General features: G+C 41.1%; 1 protein-coding gene across 10 annotated transcripts in view; it reads right to left on the bottom strand.

Annotated features, from left to right (window-relative positions):
* Positions 1 to 37: 37 nt before the first annotated feature.
* syne1b (spectrin repeat containing, nuclear envelope 1b) overlaps positions 38 to 17,062 on the bottom strand; it is a 75,399-nt gene continuing 58,374 nt past the window's right edge. For 7 of the 10 annotated variants that reach the window (XM_013911721.1, XM_013911729.1, XM_013911720.1 and 4 more), the window contains 35 exons: positions 16,867 to 17,016; positions 16,404 to 16,580; positions 16,131 to 16,286; positions 15,898 to 16,053; positions 15,574 to 15,744; positions 15,273 to 15,406; positions 14,962 to 15,166; positions 14,570 to 14,752; positions 14,339 to 14,485; positions 14,081 to 14,235; positions 13,724 to 13,871; positions 13,539 to 13,633; positions 13,210 to 13,444; positions 12,795 to 12,989; positions 12,445 to 12,570; positions 12,137 to 12,292; positions 11,327 to 11,485; positions 11,018 to 11,184; positions 10,767 to 10,929; positions 10,227 to 10,414; positions 9,977 to 10,127; positions 9,626 to 9,808; positions 9,273 to 9,410; positions 8,861 to 9,052; positions 8,446 to 8,773; positions 8,033 to 8,101; positions 7,223 to 7,350; positions 6,825 to 6,951; positions 6,462 to 6,673; positions 6,070 to 6,270; positions 5,826 to 5,954; positions 5,502 to 5,714; positions 4,742 to 4,834; positions 3,794 to 3,852; positions 38 to 1,146 (listed from right to left, as the gene is read on the bottom strand). In XM_013911721.1, coding sequence (XP_013767175.1) covers positions 903 to 1,146; positions 3,794 to 3,852; positions 4,742 to 4,834; positions 5,502 to 5,714; positions 5,826 to 5,954; positions 6,070 to 6,270; positions 6,462 to 6,673; positions 6,825 to 6,951; positions 7,223 to 7,350; positions 8,033 to 8,101; positions 8,446 to 8,773; positions 8,861 to 9,052; positions 9,273 to 9,410; positions 9,626 to 9,808; positions 9,977 to 10,127; positions 10,227 to 10,414; positions 10,767 to 10,929; positions 11,018 to 11,184; positions 11,327 to 11,485; positions 12,137 to 12,292; positions 12,445 to 12,570; positions 12,795 to 12,989; positions 13,210 to 13,444; positions 13,539 to 13,633; positions 13,724 to 13,871; positions 14,081 to 14,235; positions 14,339 to 14,485; positions 14,570 to 14,752; positions 14,962 to 15,166; positions 15,273 to 15,406; positions 15,574 to 15,744; positions 15,898 to 16,053; positions 16,131 to 16,286; positions 16,404 to 16,580; positions 16,867 to 17,016 — 5,733 coding nt within the window. In that variant the 3' untranslated portion in view covers positions 38 to 902. The remainder of the gene's footprint in view (positions 1,147 to 3,793; positions 3,853 to 4,741; positions 4,835 to 5,501; positions 5,715 to 5,825; positions 5,955 to 6,069; positions 6,271 to 6,461; positions 6,674 to 6,824; positions 6,952 to 7,222; positions 7,351 to 8,032; positions 8,102 to 8,445; positions 8,774 to 8,860; positions 9,053 to 9,272; positions 9,411 to 9,625; positions 9,809 to 9,976; positions 10,128 to 10,226; positions 10,415 to 10,766; positions 10,930 to 11,017; positions 11,185 to 11,326; positions 11,486 to 12,136; positions 12,293 to 12,444; positions 12,571 to 12,794; positions 12,990 to 13,209; positions 13,445 to 13,538; positions 13,634 to 13,723; positions 13,872 to 14,080; positions 14,236 to 14,338; positions 14,486 to 14,569; positions 14,753 to 14,961; positions 15,167 to 15,272; positions 15,407 to 15,573; positions 15,745 to 15,897; positions 16,054 to 16,130; positions 16,287 to 16,403; positions 16,581 to 16,866; positions 17,017 to 17,062) is intronic. The other 3 variants (XM_013911728.1, XM_013911725.1, XM_013911727.1) reach the window with 2 other exon arrangements.

The following is a 17,062-nucleotide window of genomic DNA, read 5'->3' as shown; positions in this document are numbered from 1 at the left end:
AATATTAAAAATGCTAACTCACAAATAAAATGACAACTTTTAGAATGAAGGTTTGGCATTCATTGTTTTTGAGAGTCGCATATACATACATTTCTCATATTATTTCTTTTTGCATTATATACATATGTTAAATAACTCTCGACTGTTATACATTTGATACTGAACTCACAGTCTTATAAAATATGCAATAATTCTATTGGTCATATTTCTCAATCTTAAAGACATATTTCATATCTTGAAAAAATAAAACAGCAGAATGTATAAAGACCATGGATGACTGTTAAAGGTTAAACTCCTGCGTTGCGTCTGACTTGGATATTAAATTCACTTGACTTGGCTTAAATGACTCTTGCATGAATCCATGTGGTTCAAGTTAAAAATGGACCGATTACCACAGACACAACGATGGATGTAAGTAAGTAAAAGCAAAGATTAAAACTGCATGCCAAAATACAGGTAAAAAAATAATTGCAATGTAAGATATATTAAATGTTTTTGCTGTTTACAAACTTTTAGTTACAAGCAAATTCACAGGCTATATTTCAGCGTTTAACTTTGGTGCTATCGGCTTGAGAGAAGTTACGTCATGTTTACACCACTGAGTCGACACGTTGTTTATCAAGCAGATGTCCACTGTGGGCAGAAACCTCCAGATCCGTTACACCAAAAATGCAAATTAACTGACACAGCATTACACAGAGTAACATAGTGAGATGCTTGATCCTATGTGCTACACACAAAGATATTAACTGTAGATGGCAGCTGTTATTCTGCAGTAAAAATGGACGAGCAGGATTTGTTTTTGCTCCCAACGTGATTAACCGTTTCAAGGATATCAACATGAATCCCACTAAGGTCATTCTGGCTCAAGAATACTAAACATCAGTGGTTTTTACGTCCATCTACACTGGAGGCGGTCCGTTGGTGTAGCTCAGCATCGGGTAGAAGGAATGAGCAAAGTTGTTGGACTGAGCACAGTAGTCCTCCTCAGACATTGGCAGCAGAAAGGCAAAAACCACTAACAGGAGCAGGAAGAGCTGGAGAGGCAGTGCGACCCAGAAGACGCGCCACAGAAACGAGGACCTACGAGATGATCGTGTCTCCGAGTCAGAAGGGAAGGAAGCGGATCCAGCGTCGCTGTGAGGCCTGCTCACACAAACACAAACATTCACAGCCCAGCAAAAACAGGATTAGTCAAACACAACTATGGATTATAGACTTTTAAAATCTCCTTCTCATCTGCACTACTGCAAATGTGTTTCCCAAAAGACTGTGGCCTGAATGTATATAAAAGCAGAATGCAATGGATTTTAAATCATTTAAACCCAACCTAAATTAATTATCAATTAAAGTTTTTTTTTAAATTAATTAAAAGAATTGGCAGACCTATGTCTAAATTTCCAGTTACTTTTCTTAATTTCAAGCTTGAGTTAATCAGTCGAAGTTTCAGACAATAACTCGAACTTTTGACTTTGAAATGATTTTTTCAGTGACAGAAACAAGCTTCCATCCAAAACATGTAACATGCTGGAACAGAGTTCTTTAAATTGTAACTTATACTATAGTCTAACCAATCAAAGTCTGAATTTCTTCATGGAAATGATGGATAGTTGGTCCTTTGGCATAAAGAGAACATGAGCCAACATCTATTATATGATAATAACAGTAGATGTAGCTTTTATAACTTGACCATCTGTGAAGAAAGATACAGGATAAATGAAAAAAGATAAATGCAGGTTTTGAAGCAGCACATGCTGCCATCTAGATATCAGCTAGCCTTGTTTATTTTAGCAAAACCACAGTCTCTGTAGTAGAGACAGTTTGGGTGATACCCACTAAAAACTCTTGATCACAATTATAAACATGCCCTGCACCACCAATTTGAAACATGGGGCTGCTTTCAAAATTGACTGAACATATATAAAAACATAGAACCGAATTTTAAAAATCAATTTACATGCATTTCATCATTTGATTTCTTTATATTAAATAGAATTGAGTTTAAATGATCATTGCATTTTTATTTTATTTACATTTTGCACATACTCCCGTCTTTGTTGGAAACACGGTTGTACTTCCACGGCAATATAATAAACCAATCTTACACGTACAAAACTGCTTCTCTTTGCTACAGAAATAGTAAAAATTACAAACAAATCAAATTAGTCTAATCCAATAAACAAACTTCCCTTTAAAAATTATCCTAATTTAATATCCTTCTCTCCCCACTCTTAACTGTTTTAATGTTGTCTGCATAGTTTCAATCCAAATAAGATCTCAGTCCAGCGACAGTGGATGTAAGCACCATGCTGTGTTTGAAAGACATTGCCAACACAGTGTAAAGCAATGTTAGACAATGTTTAACATTGTGATCTACATGCTGACTGAGACTGGGGTGGATCAACACAAGTACGAATACGGTCACAAAACAGTTTTCACGGCATACATTCTGCAATCCTGTGCCAGACAAAGACATTTAATACGAGAGCTTGCATTTCTTTGCAAAAGGCGTTAGAGTAAAAGGCAAACGGCATGCTGCAAGTAACAGCTGAATTTGAGAATACTCTTTTTATTCATATAACGATGGAGTCTTTGAAAGTTTGTGTTCTGTTAAAAAATGCAAAGCAAACGGAGGCGGGAAGAGCACGGCAATTAGAAACAGCATCTTTGATCCTGGTAGTTAGCTGCGTTTTCTTAAATCAACAGTTTGGGAAATCCAGTTCACTTTCTAGATTTAGAGTTAGATGAGACGACTGAAATCCCTTTGTGAATTAAGATGTTAAGATGAAGCTGGGAGAGAGCCTAGTTTAGCATGGACACTGGGAGGAGGAGGAAAGAGCCAGACACGCTGGCTGTTTCCAACTGCTTCCACGTCCAAAAAAGAAACATAAGGAAATAAGCAAATTCACAAAATGTCATACTATGAGTAGTAATGTGTCATTTTTCTGTCACCATCACCCTCAGTAATACTGTCTTCTTATAGCCTCAAAAAGTTAGAAGACACAGTCAGTTGAAAGCAGTAATATAGGGGTTTACATATGTATGTATTGTAAAAAATAAAGTATTCAGAATGTATTTCAATTAAGAAAAATCAAGGCTGCTTTGCTCTCTAAATGCATTTTTCCTTCAATCCCAGAATGCATGAACAAAGTGACTCGAGCTGCCCTGTGTTTTTACCGAAAGTGCCCCTTTACCATTTCCCAAATGGAGACCTGAGAGGCAAGACTCACAGATGACAGACTGAGGGGGGGGAGATGGTGGATACTCAGTGAGATAGCAGCAGCAGAGGGAGAAGAAATGTAACACACAAGAGAGAGAATCAGCGCAAGAGAGGAAGAGAGCGGCCTTTGCATTGTTCATTGCAGACATTTACTGGCTCGGCAATTTGAGAGCAAAAGGGTGTGTGTGTGTGCGCTCAGTATCAGCGAGGAAGTTAGATATAGAGAAATATTTGTGTTATTCATAAGAAACGCCCTCTGGTTAGCAATATTAAGCAGCCAAGGACATTGGCAGAGAGGAGGCCTTGCACCTTTCCTTGTGAAACTCCTGTCTCGGATGCGTGGGCTACCACTCACCTGATCGCCTAGCCTACACAGAGCATCTAGACTTACAGAAGATGATGGAATTCATTATCATGAGCTGCTACTCTGGCACGAGCGTTAAAAGCTGAAATTCTGAATATTTGTTCCTTAAGTGTTTCATTTCAAAGCTGAAATCAACTGATCTCCAAGTGCATCATGGGCTGCTGAGTTCCATTATCTTCTGGGTGTGCTAGAAACCAACAGAAAGGTACCTGTGGTGTGGACTGCTCACAGAGGGTCCAGGCTGTGACAGACTACATTTGCCCCGTTGCTGTTTGCAATGAACAGGGGGGGGGGAGGTAAAAGAAAGAAAGTATGTTTAAGTCCAGGCAAATCAAGACAAAGCTATTGATGAAAAGAAAACCCAAAATGAAAGAAGAGCAGCAACAAAATCATACGTGAAAGTGACTGATTTTGTAACCTGTTATAATAAGGAATCTGGCTCTTCACAGTGCACAACTACTTTGAATTGCTTCAGCTTGGGAGTGCAAATAAAGAGACTGCTACAATTATGCAATGTGATGCATGAATCTCTTTGGAACAAGGACATTTAGTAACATACACATAGTATAAGCAGGGACATGCTTATTTGGACTGATGTACAGTTGAATAATGAGAAAATAATGCTTTCTCATTGCTGTTGTTGATGCCATGCTTGCTCATTAAACCAGCAACAAGTTCTATGCTACACTTGAAATTAAGCAGCTGCACAATAGCCAGTAATCCTAGCTATAATACTACGAGGATCGAAACGTATCTACAGTGAGAAGAAATTTAAGGGAAGTCTGAGAAAAAGAAAAGGGTTTCAGAAATACTGGAAGAGAAAAAGAAACAAACTGGGCAGAGCTAAAAAGCCTGCCAAGAAAAGGAAGGAAGAAGTAGAAAAGTTAGAAAGGAGGAAATCTCAGGAGACTGTCTGGAGATTGACAACATGCAAGAAGAGCAAAAGGCTGGAAAAAAGTTCAAAATCCAGAGGGAGGGAGCATAACGCTGGTTGTGGAGGTGGAGAAAGATTTGAAGAGCGTGAGGAGAGATCTTGGGATGACAGGGGTGAATCTGGCCTTCACTGGGGCATTTGGGGCATTTACTCTATGTGTCTTAGGGGTTTCCAAACACCTGGTTCTCATATAGCAGCATGTACAGGTAGAGATAAACATTACCGATCGTCTGTGACTGGGAGTACTCCTTCCTGATACAGGACTGAGGGAGCCAGACGTGTCCAGCTCATCAGCAGACGACCAAGAGGAAAGATCCTGATGTTGGAAACAATCGCAGATACAAAGAGAGACAAAGCAGGTGAGAGTTAAGCAAATAGTGACCCCTTTTCTAAATGTGGCCACAGACTACACAGAGTGGTTGGCAGGTGATTAGTACTTAAAAAAATCTAACTGAAGGACACAGCCAAACAATATAATACACTCAAGTAAAATTAAGTGTATCCTGTGCTGAAACAATTGTTTATTTGCAAATATGATATTTTTTATTCAGTGCAAAATTATGCTCCACATGAGAGCTAAAAATGTAAAACGATTACACACTTACAAGATTCTGGCAAATTGCACCATCACAAGTTTGCTCCCCACCTTTGTTAATATTGTACATTAACGGTGTGAGTAACACATTTGTGACTAATGAAGTATCACTGGAGATGAACCTGTGAATTTTCAGCCTGTCTGCGTTTCACAGTTCTTTCTTTTTTGAGCTTTTTTTTTAGATTATAGCCAAATGTATTCATTTTATTTTATTTTATTTTTACAAAAACCACTTTAAACTTGAAAATTCTGTTTTTAAAAAAATCTGACGATGGAAGAAATTGAAAATGTTTCTGTCAAATGCTTTTTGACTTTTTAAATGCAGGTGAATATAAAAGAAAGGTGTTCAGGTAACACATGACAGGTACACAAGTGACTGAGGCTCTACCTGTTGACTGCTTGTGATGTCCAGAATCTTGGCCAGCTCTCTGAGGTCTCGGGTTACTTCCTTTAGCAGGAGTTTTAGGCGGTTTCCTATGACGTGAACCTTCTCCTTAGCCTCCAAGCAATCACTGCCCTGCGAGTTGACCAGCAACTGGAGGGACATGTCTTGTAGTGAAGCAACTTTAAGCTGTGAGTCTAGCAGCTCCTGGCGGATTTGCTGGAGAGAAAATTTACGCGATACATTCAAAAAAGAAACCTTTTACAGAGTGGATTTATGGAAGTAACACGGAAAGACGCACTTAAGTTTAAGAGTGTGACAGTTTGGTACCGTGAATGTTTTGTGATGCTCATGGAGAGTATCACTGTCCTGGATGGGATCAATGGGAACCACCTCATTCCTCCTGCGATCGATGTTTTCCAGCCAGAGCAGCAGACCGTGACTCATCTCATGAAATTCCTATTGATCAGATGAAATTTGGGAAGGTGAAGACCCAACTAGCATATCATAGAAGGATATTCATACTCATGAGCAAGTCGATCTGTTCAAACAGTCCGACTTGATCAGCACTCACTTGACACTGCATCAGAGCTTCCTGTAACGAAGACCTCCATTCCTCCAGCGCGCTGCCGAGTTTATCCCAGTGGTTGTTCATGTCTTTCAGTTTGCCTTGTAGCTCTCGGGACTCGTCTGTCTCCGAATGTAGAAACTCTGCACTGCACAAGTTGATGGAAAGCACTATAGCTTTGCGCTTGTCATACGCCTTCTGCAGCTCCTGTAGACAAACACGCATGTCCATGGTGACGTACAAGTAATGCAAAAAATTCCCAATTTGATGACAAAACAAGGAAACAGCAGGAATAAAGACTATAAGGTATATATTTATAAGTATTCAAGTAAGAAAATAACAAGCAGAGTAATAAAAAAGTTAAAAATAGGGACTTTACTACTAAAAAAAACCTGTACCTTGAGCTTTTTGATACGCAGCTCAATCGTCTGGATGTCCGTGCCAAGCTCCAGTCTACGCTGCTGCTCCAGCTCTTCCTCTGTCTCTCCCAGCCAAGTCAAGATTTTGTTCAGGTCAGAGTTCAGCTGCTGCCACTGCTGCTCGTTCTGCTTTGTTCTCATCTCCTTGCTGAGGTCCTGAGCCTGCAGGAGCTCCCAGCGCTCAATCACTCCTAGATTGATGGATGTGAGACCAAAAAGATTATGTTAACTGAATTTACCAGCACTGTAGCCCAATGGATAATTCACATTTTTTTCTTTAACAAGCATAAATTAACATAAATTAAATGTTTATTTAAGATGGGGGATAGTTATAGGTATTACCTGAAGTCTGGGACTCTGAGCTGCTGGGATCTGCCAGTCCAGACACCGTATCCTCTTCCTCCTTCAGCTCAGAGCCCATCCTCCTCACTGTGTCAATACTTCCACGACACTCGCCCATCAGTCGCAGCTACAGAGCAGTTAAAAGACTGGTTATTGCAGGCAGTGTAACAGGATTATACTGACTATTTCAAAATTGGAAAAAATATTGTTAAACTGAAGAACCAAGTGAGTTCTGCGAGGAGAAAATAGATTATTAAAAAAATATGAGCAAAAATAAACAACAGCAGCATTCAAATAGACAAAGCAGAATTAATTGCAGTTAAATGTACAGTCCAGAGCAGAAAAGCTTTAAAGAATAGATTGTTCTGAGCTCTAAGCGTAATATGAGTAACACATACATATCCCATGTATGAGGAGTCCGTTTCTGTGCTTGCAGAAGTGCGGCTGCGGCTGCTGTCCGTTTGTTGCAGGTGGAAACGGCTGACATCCAGAGGGTGTATATGAGAGTCTGCAGCAGCAACCTCCCCTGTTAACACAATATTAGCTGATTATATTTCCATAATATATTTATGAAACATGTTTAACATCAGAAAAGAAGGTAAGCCCCCCTGATTTAAGAAAAATAAAATGTGGAGAGCGAAAAATGAGAAGTAGACAGGAATGCAGATTGTTTGTTCTGGCCTTTTGTCACAAATCACAGCACTCCCTTTGTGGCCCTTTGCATCGGGAGCTGCATCCCTGATTTGAAATAATACGTTTAAACCCCGTGTTTTTTATGTGATTTGCCTTTTCGTGAGACGTCTAAACAAATCTGCAGTCCCTTCTATAAGAATCAATACATTTCTTTCAAAGAAAGAAAAAAAACATGCAAATCAACAAATCCAAACAGGTTAGCTACAAAGAACAAGTCAAGTTAAAAAAATGAATAAAGCTAGTTAGAAAGAAGGGTTAGGCTGAATTCCATTTCTGTTCTGCTGAATTAGAGCCCAAAGCAGAACAAGTGAATAGAAGGAATAAAAATGGAATTGACCCTATTCCCCAGGGTTAGAAAGTGTTGCCATTTGTGCCCAAAGTGTGTTTAAGAGAAGAAATGAACACAAATCAAATTCCAAGCTGGTGAACAGACTACTAGTGTTTCATCACTCAGAGTGTGTCTGTTATTTCTGGCCCCAAACACATGTGGCATGCTGGGGTCTGCTGTTGCCTACCAGTGGAAGACCTCAGTGTTTGTTCTGTTAGTTTAACAAAGGCCTCAGGGCTCTCTGGGATCACTACATCTGGAAGAAACATTATACAGTACACACATTTAGCAGTGGGCTTCAGAATGACTCAGTGAACTGATTATCCTGGTATTCAACGGCACCAAGAAAATCCTCGCCATAATGTAATCAGTCACAGATAAACCCTTCACTAACTTTCTTGTGTTCCTTATGTGTTTTTCTGTCCCCTATGGGAACTTTTGATGTCATTTTTTGGACTTCTCAAAAGATGCAGAGGCACAGTCGTTTAAGATATCGCTCTTCTAACGTTTTTTTAACAGCTAACAGTGATAAAGAAAAGTTATTATTCTGAAAAATCTCTTAAATTTCAAGCATAGTTTTGCACTGGTATGGGAACCTACCTGACAAGCCTGAGGCAGGGCGCTGAAGGAAGTCTCCCTCTTCACTCTGCTGCTCTCTGAGAGCCCTGCTTGCACTCTCAAGCCCACGGCTCAGGTCGTAGTCGTGGTCCCATTCCAGGGGAATGGAGTCCACGCTTGCTGGGGTGTCTCTGCCCGAGCGTTCAGTCCGGAGCTGGGCAGCCAAGGAAGCTGAGCGACCGGAGGACGGCAGAGGCGACAGGAAGCCATCCCCCAAACGTTCACTCCACGGCAGACTGGACAAATCACAATGCTCATCTAGCTCCAGCTCACGATCGGACAATGACACTTCAGTGTCGTCATCTGCAAGCTAAAGATAAAGGACTTTAGTATGGGAAAGATTACATTTGGACCCAAGCCACAGATCTGTCAGATTCTCTCAATTTTGAGGTCTTACAGGAAGGCGAATGAGTTTCTTGTAGTAGCGCTCCACTCGACCAAACACCTCCTGACAGTAGCGCTGCAGCTCCTCCAGCTCTTCCTCGATGACAGCAGCATCCAGAGGCTCACTCTTCTCTATCAGCGCTTCCCCCTGGTGGAAGATGTGCTCGATCTTGGCTGTTGTTAGAGAAATCTCCTGCTGGAATGACTGTGAAGCCGGAGAGAGACAAGCTGTTAAAGCTAAACACAAAGTTGTGTGTGATGTGTATCTCACATTAATTATGAAATATCCATTTAGCTGCTCTTCACAAGTGCAAACTGACTCTAGAAATGAAGATAAAATGAACATATGTAAGAGTCAGTAGAAAGCAGTGTTTGAAAAATGCACAGTGGATTTTCTTGGTCTGAAATCATCATGACAGGCTTACCCTGAGTTGTTTGATCTTGGCCTGAATGTCACATTCAGAGAAGTGCTCGATGTTGGTCAGCTGAAGGTCCATCTCTGTCAGCCAAACCAAAATGCCATCTCTGGCTGTCTCAAACTCCTCTCTCTGACTAATAAAGTGCTGCACGTGTAAAGAGGGACACTGGTGTTAGAGTCTATGCTTTCACATCATGCAAATGGAACAAACCTTTGTTCGGGCTTTATTAGTGAATAATAAGCAGTCACAGAAAAGTTAGATGAAAAGAAATGAATCCAGAAATGCATGACAGAAATTTAAATTAAAATGTACAAAAATGAAATGGAAATAATATATAAGTACTAGTAGAACAATTGTACCTTAAGCCTGCGGAGGATGGATGCCACCCTCTTCTGCAGGTTGTCCCATCGCTGGTTGGCATCATGTGCCATCTCCTTCAGCCGGCAGGAAGAGTCAGTGCGGTTTTCTCTGGCCAGGCGGCGGTATTGCTTATTGATTAACTCCAACTGAGTCAGACTCTCGTGAACTTGTCTCTGGAAGGCCTACAAAAACACATTCATACATTTTCTCAAGAAGTCTTTTAGCTTCGTGTTTCGTTTACATGTTTGCATTTGAGAGATAGAATTTTCTTATTTAATGTTGTCCTACTAGGTGAAAACAGTAGGTAGTTTGATCACTTGTACAGAGTACACAAAATAATTCTGCAATACCTCAAATTTCTTTAGTTCCTCCTTGGCTACAGTATACAGCACACCAGAGGAGTTGGGTAGAGCAGCTGTATTTTCTGAAGTGGCCAGCCACTCCTCAAAACGTGCAAAGTCGTCCAGGAACTTTTGCCATAAACGCCATGTCTCCTCAATCCTAACAGAGGGAATAATTTCAGGAAACAGTTCTAACAGTTACCTGTTATCCATAATAACGTATGCATTTGATGCTTTCATCTAGTGTGTAACGTCTTACTTTAATCTCCTCTCCATAGACAAGGCACAGATGCTCCTCCAGCGGCGATCAAGGCTCCGCGTTGCCTGCTGGATGGAGTCGCACTCTGCATCGGTGGCGCAGGCGTCACAGTCATGCAGAAGCACCTCACATAGATTCAGCACAGACGCCACTCCTGTACTGTGCTTCTCTATGTCACGCTGAAGCTCCTGACGGGCAAGAAAAGAGTGACACAGTAAGTAATAAGATGAGAGACAGAAGGAGAAGGAAGAAGCTTGATAGAAAGTTAGAGAATGACTTTTTGAAAGTGGTTACAAACTGTACAACAATAACTTTTACTAGTGTATTATATCACAAAACCTGTTTGCATAGAATTGATACTAATAGTTACATTTTCATTACATGATTACAAAAATGTGAATGTTTTTAGAAATTTCAGCTAAATGATTACAAAGCCCTGTTGCCTGTCTGCTATTAAAGAGCTTGCATTTGGCACAGACTGAATGATTCCTGGCAAGCTGCACATATGTATTTTAGGTCCTGTTTAGTATATTATGTCACCTGCTGCAGATCGAGCTTCCTCTGAATCTCTTGGGCATCACAGGAGTCATAGGCGATAGGTTTGGACAGCTCTGTTTCGATGTGGGCGAGCCAAGAGCGCAGGCTGCTCATGTTTTTATCTAGCTGCTGCACAGCCACTAGAGTTTCTCTCAGTTTCTTTACTCTGTTAAAAGAATTTAACAGATTAGTTACAAACAACCCAGCATGGGATAAAAACACAGCTGCACAGCTGTGACTGCACGTCTGCTCACCGCGCTCCAATGAGATTGAGGAGATGCTGCCAGCGGTCACTGACTTTGTTGAGTTTTTGTTCGATTTCAGTGGCTTTGCTCTGGTGACTGGCCCTGGCCAGGCGCTCTCCTAGCTGGTGCAAATGTAGCTTGTTCTCCTCTGCTACTGTGATCTCCTCCTGGTAGTCCTGGCATACAACGCAATGCAAACAGGAAATTTGAAAAAACTGCACTTGTAAAAGAAGCAGAGTAGGAAAAACACAACGTAACTGAAATACAACAATTAAATAACACTGTCAAACTTTGTAAATATCTGAGGTGTGTGCAAACCTTGCGAAGCTTCTCGATCATCTCCTCAATGCTGACGTCTCCATTCTGGGACACCTTGCTCTCCATGTTAGTGAGCCACTCGCAGAGCTCCTTATACTTCTCGTTGAAGACAGTCCACTCATTTAGCTTCTCGCTTACCTGCTGCCTCCGCAGTGACAGCTGTGGAAGAACAGCAATACATGACAAGTTAACTGCACCTCTCTGCAAAGCACATAAAAAGTGCCAACGAATGCATGGCAATTTAAAACAAAAGCTAATAAAGATCAAGAAGGCTCAAAAGGAAGCCGTTCAGACGCTTTCATTTGCATCACGCAGTGAGCGAGTGCTGTATTTCCTGTGTGTGCAGTTTATCCGCTGCACACAGGATGCCACTGTGAAAAAACGAAATCACCTTGAGGTTTCAGCTTTTCTTAACTGACTGACTGATTACATTAACTTGTCACGCTAACTGTTCCTCTCAGTGTATTCCTTTCTCAAAATTGTTGCACAATGGCACATTCAGCAAAATCGAACTACTGCTCCAACCGTTTAAAAAAAATGCTAATACTATGAATACCAATTTTTTTCTAGCATATAGACATAGATTTATATATGATGTTGAGCAATATCTACATATACAAATATATGCTTTGTATCGTATAGTGAAGATTGACATTAGTAACATTGTCTCCTGGGACTTTTAACTGTTACACAGTAAATATTGTGTAATATGCAGAATGTAGCTATAAACTAATTTTTGAGAATCAGACTTATAGCACACAGTATATTCAGAGAATCCAAAATAGTAAGCGACTGTGCCAAGAGTTGTACCTGGTGGCAGATTTCATCCCACTGTCTATGCAGCAGCTCAATACGCTCTTGTAGGACAGAAAGGTCCTCAGCACTGATGTAACAAGAAAGTGACTCTCTCAGTAAGGTCAGATGGGCCAGATCGCCTGTCCAGCCGTCAAATGTATTTTCCAAATCCTGGAAAAACAACAGTGCCACTATAAAAACACTAAACAAGCACCTGAACAATGTAAAACATCAGCTCAACATACACTTAAATAACTCTACATATATGTCTTACACCTAGATGCACAAAGAAAAGTCAATTTTGAAAATGTTCAAGTTGTTACCTTGCAGCGGATCTGTTCAGCTTGCAGATCCTCATTGTGATCGGGAATAGGTTGAGAAAGCTGCTTTTTGAAGGCTCGAAGCTTTTCCAGTGATCCACAAATCCCTTTTTCACTCCTCTCCCAGTCCTGCGTTCAACAGATTACAAACACAGGCAAAATTACGAGTTGCTCTAGAAAGCTGTCCTCACTGAAACTACAAGTAGAAGAGATTGGTGTATTATAAGGAAATCAATGTAAAACTTTATACATACAATGGAGATTGTCCATGCAAATGCAAGAATTATAGGAGCCATCAAGGTATTCTGAAGTGGCCTGGAATTCAGAACATGCTAGCGTATTGTCGTTTTTACCTTTAACAGAGTGGAAAGCTCTTTCTTCTGTTGTTCCAGCCGTATGCTGGTTTGTTTCCATCGCTCCTGGACATCAGTGAGCTCTGCCTGCAGGGTCGCCTCTGCTCGGCTATCAGCTGATAAAAGCAATTGCCTGCCAGCCTCCACCGTCAAGATATAGCTGCCCTGCTGATGCTGCAGCACCTTTTCCTTCATCTGAAAAAGGAAGAAAGGATTCTTATCAAGCTACGAGCCTGTTAATTTACACAGATAACGCCCAACCCACAATTGCAGTTACATGTTTAAGGTTATCAGATATTATATTTTTGGTTTATTACATGAAGAACATCACATTGCAACAGCTTCTTAATGTTAGCTAGCCTTTGCTGTCACTGCTGTATTAATGTGTATTACAGTCAGGTTTGTCACTATGTACCTGGACCGCGTCCAGCATAGTACGCGCTTGTTGCAGAGGAACTGTATTCCCTGCCTGAAGGGTCTCTGTACGATGGGACACTTCCAAGAGCCATTTGCGCAGCTTGTCCACCATTTCTCTATACCGCTGCCACTGGCGGATGAGACCATCAATGATCCCGCGCCTTTGCTGAGCACGTCGCACTACGCCCTGCCACTGGTTACTCAGCAGAGCCAACTTCAGATTGAACTCATCTCTGTAGGTGATTTCAGAAAGGCAGGAGACAAAGAAAGGCTTGCAGTGGAGTATGGTGGTAAACAAAGATCTACAGAGTAGTCGAATAGGTTTACCTGTCATCTACCTGACCCTGCTCTAACATTCTCTGCCCATCACTGATGATGGAGTGGAGGATCTGCTGCCGACTGAACATCTCAGCTTGGAATAACTGTAAGATAAAAAATATTAAATTTGTTATATGTGTTAACAAAATTAAAATATACTGCTTGAGGATCCTTTTCTTCAAATGGGCCCTAACCTCATGGGTTTTCTGCTGTTCCATTAAACTCTGGTAGTTCCCTGAAATTTCTACAGCCAGATTCTCTTCTGTTTGGACCAAGAACTCCATCCATGTTTCACACTTTTCAAGGAAGGTCTGCTGCTGCAGCAGGCATGACTGAAGCTTGCTGCAAGGAAACAAACAAAAGGTGATCTTATATCTCAGTTAGATGGGGAGAGTGGCCTTTACCGAGCATTTTTACTGTTTTTTATGGTATTTATGCCAGTCCTTCATTCATTCATTATTGTATTTATCTAACCTTGTTATTTAACAGAGTATCTTGAATTAGGATGGCTTTAAACCTTTTCAGATTGGCTTGTAATTTTCTTGTCTTACCTGAATCTCTCTGTGGTCTGTGCTGAGGCGGTGGACCAGCTTCTGTTGAGGTTCTGCACGCGCTTAATCTCAGAATCGTTAAGAGGGAGCCGGTAACCAAGCTCATTAAGACGCTCTAACTCAGGTGCCATACTGCTGAATTTTAACATGAGCCTCTGTAAAGCCCAGAAGTTACAGAAACATTTCAGCTGTCGAACCAGTACGTGATATTCTGTAATTTTGTTCACCAAACTCAAAAAAGAAAACAGTAAAACAAACCTTGAGGTCCTCCATGCGGTCCTGGATGACCGTTAGGTCAGTAGAGCCATTAGGATCTTGTGCTTTCAGAGCCTCTTCAGCTTCAACTACCCAGGACCCCAGTGATCCCAGTTGATGGTTAAAGGTTTCATAGTCTTGAACTCCAGTCTAGTATAGAAGAATGCCAAAATACTGGTTTGGTAACTGATTGCCTATACAAAAAAAAGTATGTTTCATAAATCTTTTTTTTACCTGTAGAGCGGTGAGCTGTCTAGTAAGAGCCTGTTCTACCGCAGCTAGCCGCTGGGTGAGAGAAAGGTGATCGGACTGGATAGCAGACGCTGCTGATGTATCCACCTGCTGTTTCAGCTGCTCTCCCAGTTCTTGGAGAACTTGGAGTGAGGCCTGGACCGGAGCTTGGGACCTGAGCAACTCCTGAAATAAAACACCCATAACATTCAGGGCAATATGTCTTCATTATCAAAACTTAATCATAACATCCAACTGCACCAAACACGTGAGGGGATGTTTAATATATTAAACTTTTCCTTCATATCCATGTGGGTTTCACAATGAGGCTTTAGAAGTAAAATACTGAGGAGTTTTTCTGTTGTTGCAAGTTGCAAAGCTGTGGCTTGACTCACGCTGCATTCTTGAATCCAGTCAGACACCTCATCGTCAGCAATGTCCTTGTTGCAGGTGGTCTTGAGGAGCTGATCTGCTTTTTCCTCCTGCAGCTGGATGCTGTTGCAGCTCTGCTCATAAAGCTCGTTGTAGCGCTGCCACAGCTGAAGCAGTGCCTTGCTGCTTCTGAGACGCTCTCCAATCTCCTCCAGTAAGCCAGTCCATCTAAGTGCAATGACATGGTAATACGCTAATAAATGTCTTAAATTCGTTAAAGAAACACCAGTAGTATTGATAGTAATAAGCATAGCACCATGCTAGTTAGGTTCACCTTGCGTTGACATCTTTCAGGGCATTGTTAAGAGAATCTGACACTGAAGGGTGACACTCCCTCAGCAGTTGGTGGGTAACAGCACCAAATTTTCTGAGACTGCTCTCCTGTTTTTCCAGTTCCCCTTGCAAATCCTTCACAGTGACAGATACAGTGGTTAATTCACCAGCAGTTAAATGATCACATTAAGAAACATACTCCTAACATTGCTACAAGATTTCAGAAACTCATATCTATACAGTTAAAGGCTTTAGTCAGTAAACATGTAAAATACACTGAATGCCCCTTTATCTTAATATACCTGCAGACTTTGCACTTGCAGATGAACAGCCTCCAGTGAGCCTGTGAGGAGGCGGAAACGAGACACAGAGTACCTTCCCTCCATCAGGTAGCCATTGATCTCCTCTGAAGCGTGTTTGTATAGAGTCCACTGGTCCAGCACTGACTTCAAGCTGATCTTTAGCTGCCCAATCTGTAGAAGGTGAAATCAAAAACATGCATCTACATCCAGTAAATTGCAAAATCAGGCCAAAGTCAGAGCACGAGAGGGATGGACAAGCGAGCATAGAATAAATGGGTCTAACCTGGGTAATAAAAAATAAACAAAAAAGAACAAGGAGATTACCAAGTGGTCCAGGTTAGCCCAGGTGTGATTGACACCTTGGAGTGTCTCCATGACGATAGCACAGGCCTCATCAGTCTTATTTTGAACAAGGGCACAGCCTTGCTCTTCGACTCGCTCCAGCTCTTTCTCTTTTTCTTTTACCAGCTCCTCCATTTCCTTTAAAAAATTGTTTTTATTTAGCAAATACAAAGACAAGATGAAGGGCAAGAATATCTTAATCAGATCTACAGTACCTGGCAGTCTTTTAGAGCATTCTGCACAGATGTCAGATCCTCTATCCGGTGTTTCCTCTTCAGCCTTTCTTCTTGAGTTGCCATCCAAGACTTCAGGGCCTGAATGCTGCTCTCATAATCTAACCACATCTCCAAGAGGCTCTCAAGGAACTGGATCTTTAAGAATTTCATGCAAAAAAAAAAAAAGTTAACTTTGGATGTTGCATTGATAAAGGACATTGGGTGAATATCCTGTTGGTTTTATTGTAACATTATCAATGATTACGTCCTCACCCTCTCATTGATGCGGCCTTGTAGGATCTGCCAGCGCCTGTTCATCGCTCCCAGACGCTCAGCAAAATCTGTTTTATCACTGCGCTTGCTCTCCACGTCCTGACCACTGAGCTGCAGCACTGACTGGTTGACAAAGTCCACAGTCAGCTGCTTACAGCTTAAATCTACTCTGAATCCCTAAAGTGAGGAAACAACAGGAGATTTTATTATAAAAGATCTACAGTTAGAACCAGTAGTTGCATCACCATTATGATCAGGTTAGGAAAACTCCATGTTTAAAAATCAAAATTTTAGCTCTCAACACAAGAAGAAGAATTTTATCTAGAAAAAACCTTACTTGCAATGGCAAACCACAAAAAAACCAAAACCATTCAAACCAAAAGTTATAGTTTTGATTTAATAAGAGTTCAGACTATACATGTAAACAAAAACTGTCATGAATCAATAAAAAATGCTCCACTACCTTATATTTTTGCAAATAGTCTTGAATCACACTTGATCCCACAGAACTCTTGAGGTTTTCTTCATCCTCGTCAATGACACTCTCCATCAGCGATATCCAGTTAAACAGCTCACAAATGGCATGACGGGAGGCCAGTTTTTCCATTTGGATCTAGAAAAAAAAAAAGAGAAAAAGAAAGAAACCAATATGTTGGTAG

This window comes from Pundamilia nyererei, unplaced genomic scaffold (assembly GCF_000239375.1).
Source record: "Pundamilia nyererei isolate P.nyererei 1_Seehausen unplaced genomic scaffold, PunNye1.0 scaffold00070, whole genome shotgun sequence".
In the NCBI taxonomy this organism is placed as follows: Eukaryota; Metazoa; Chordata; class Actinopteri; order Cichliformes; family Cichlidae; genus Pundamilia; species Pundamilia nyererei.
This window is presented reverse-complemented; position numbering and strand designations above follow the sequence as displayed.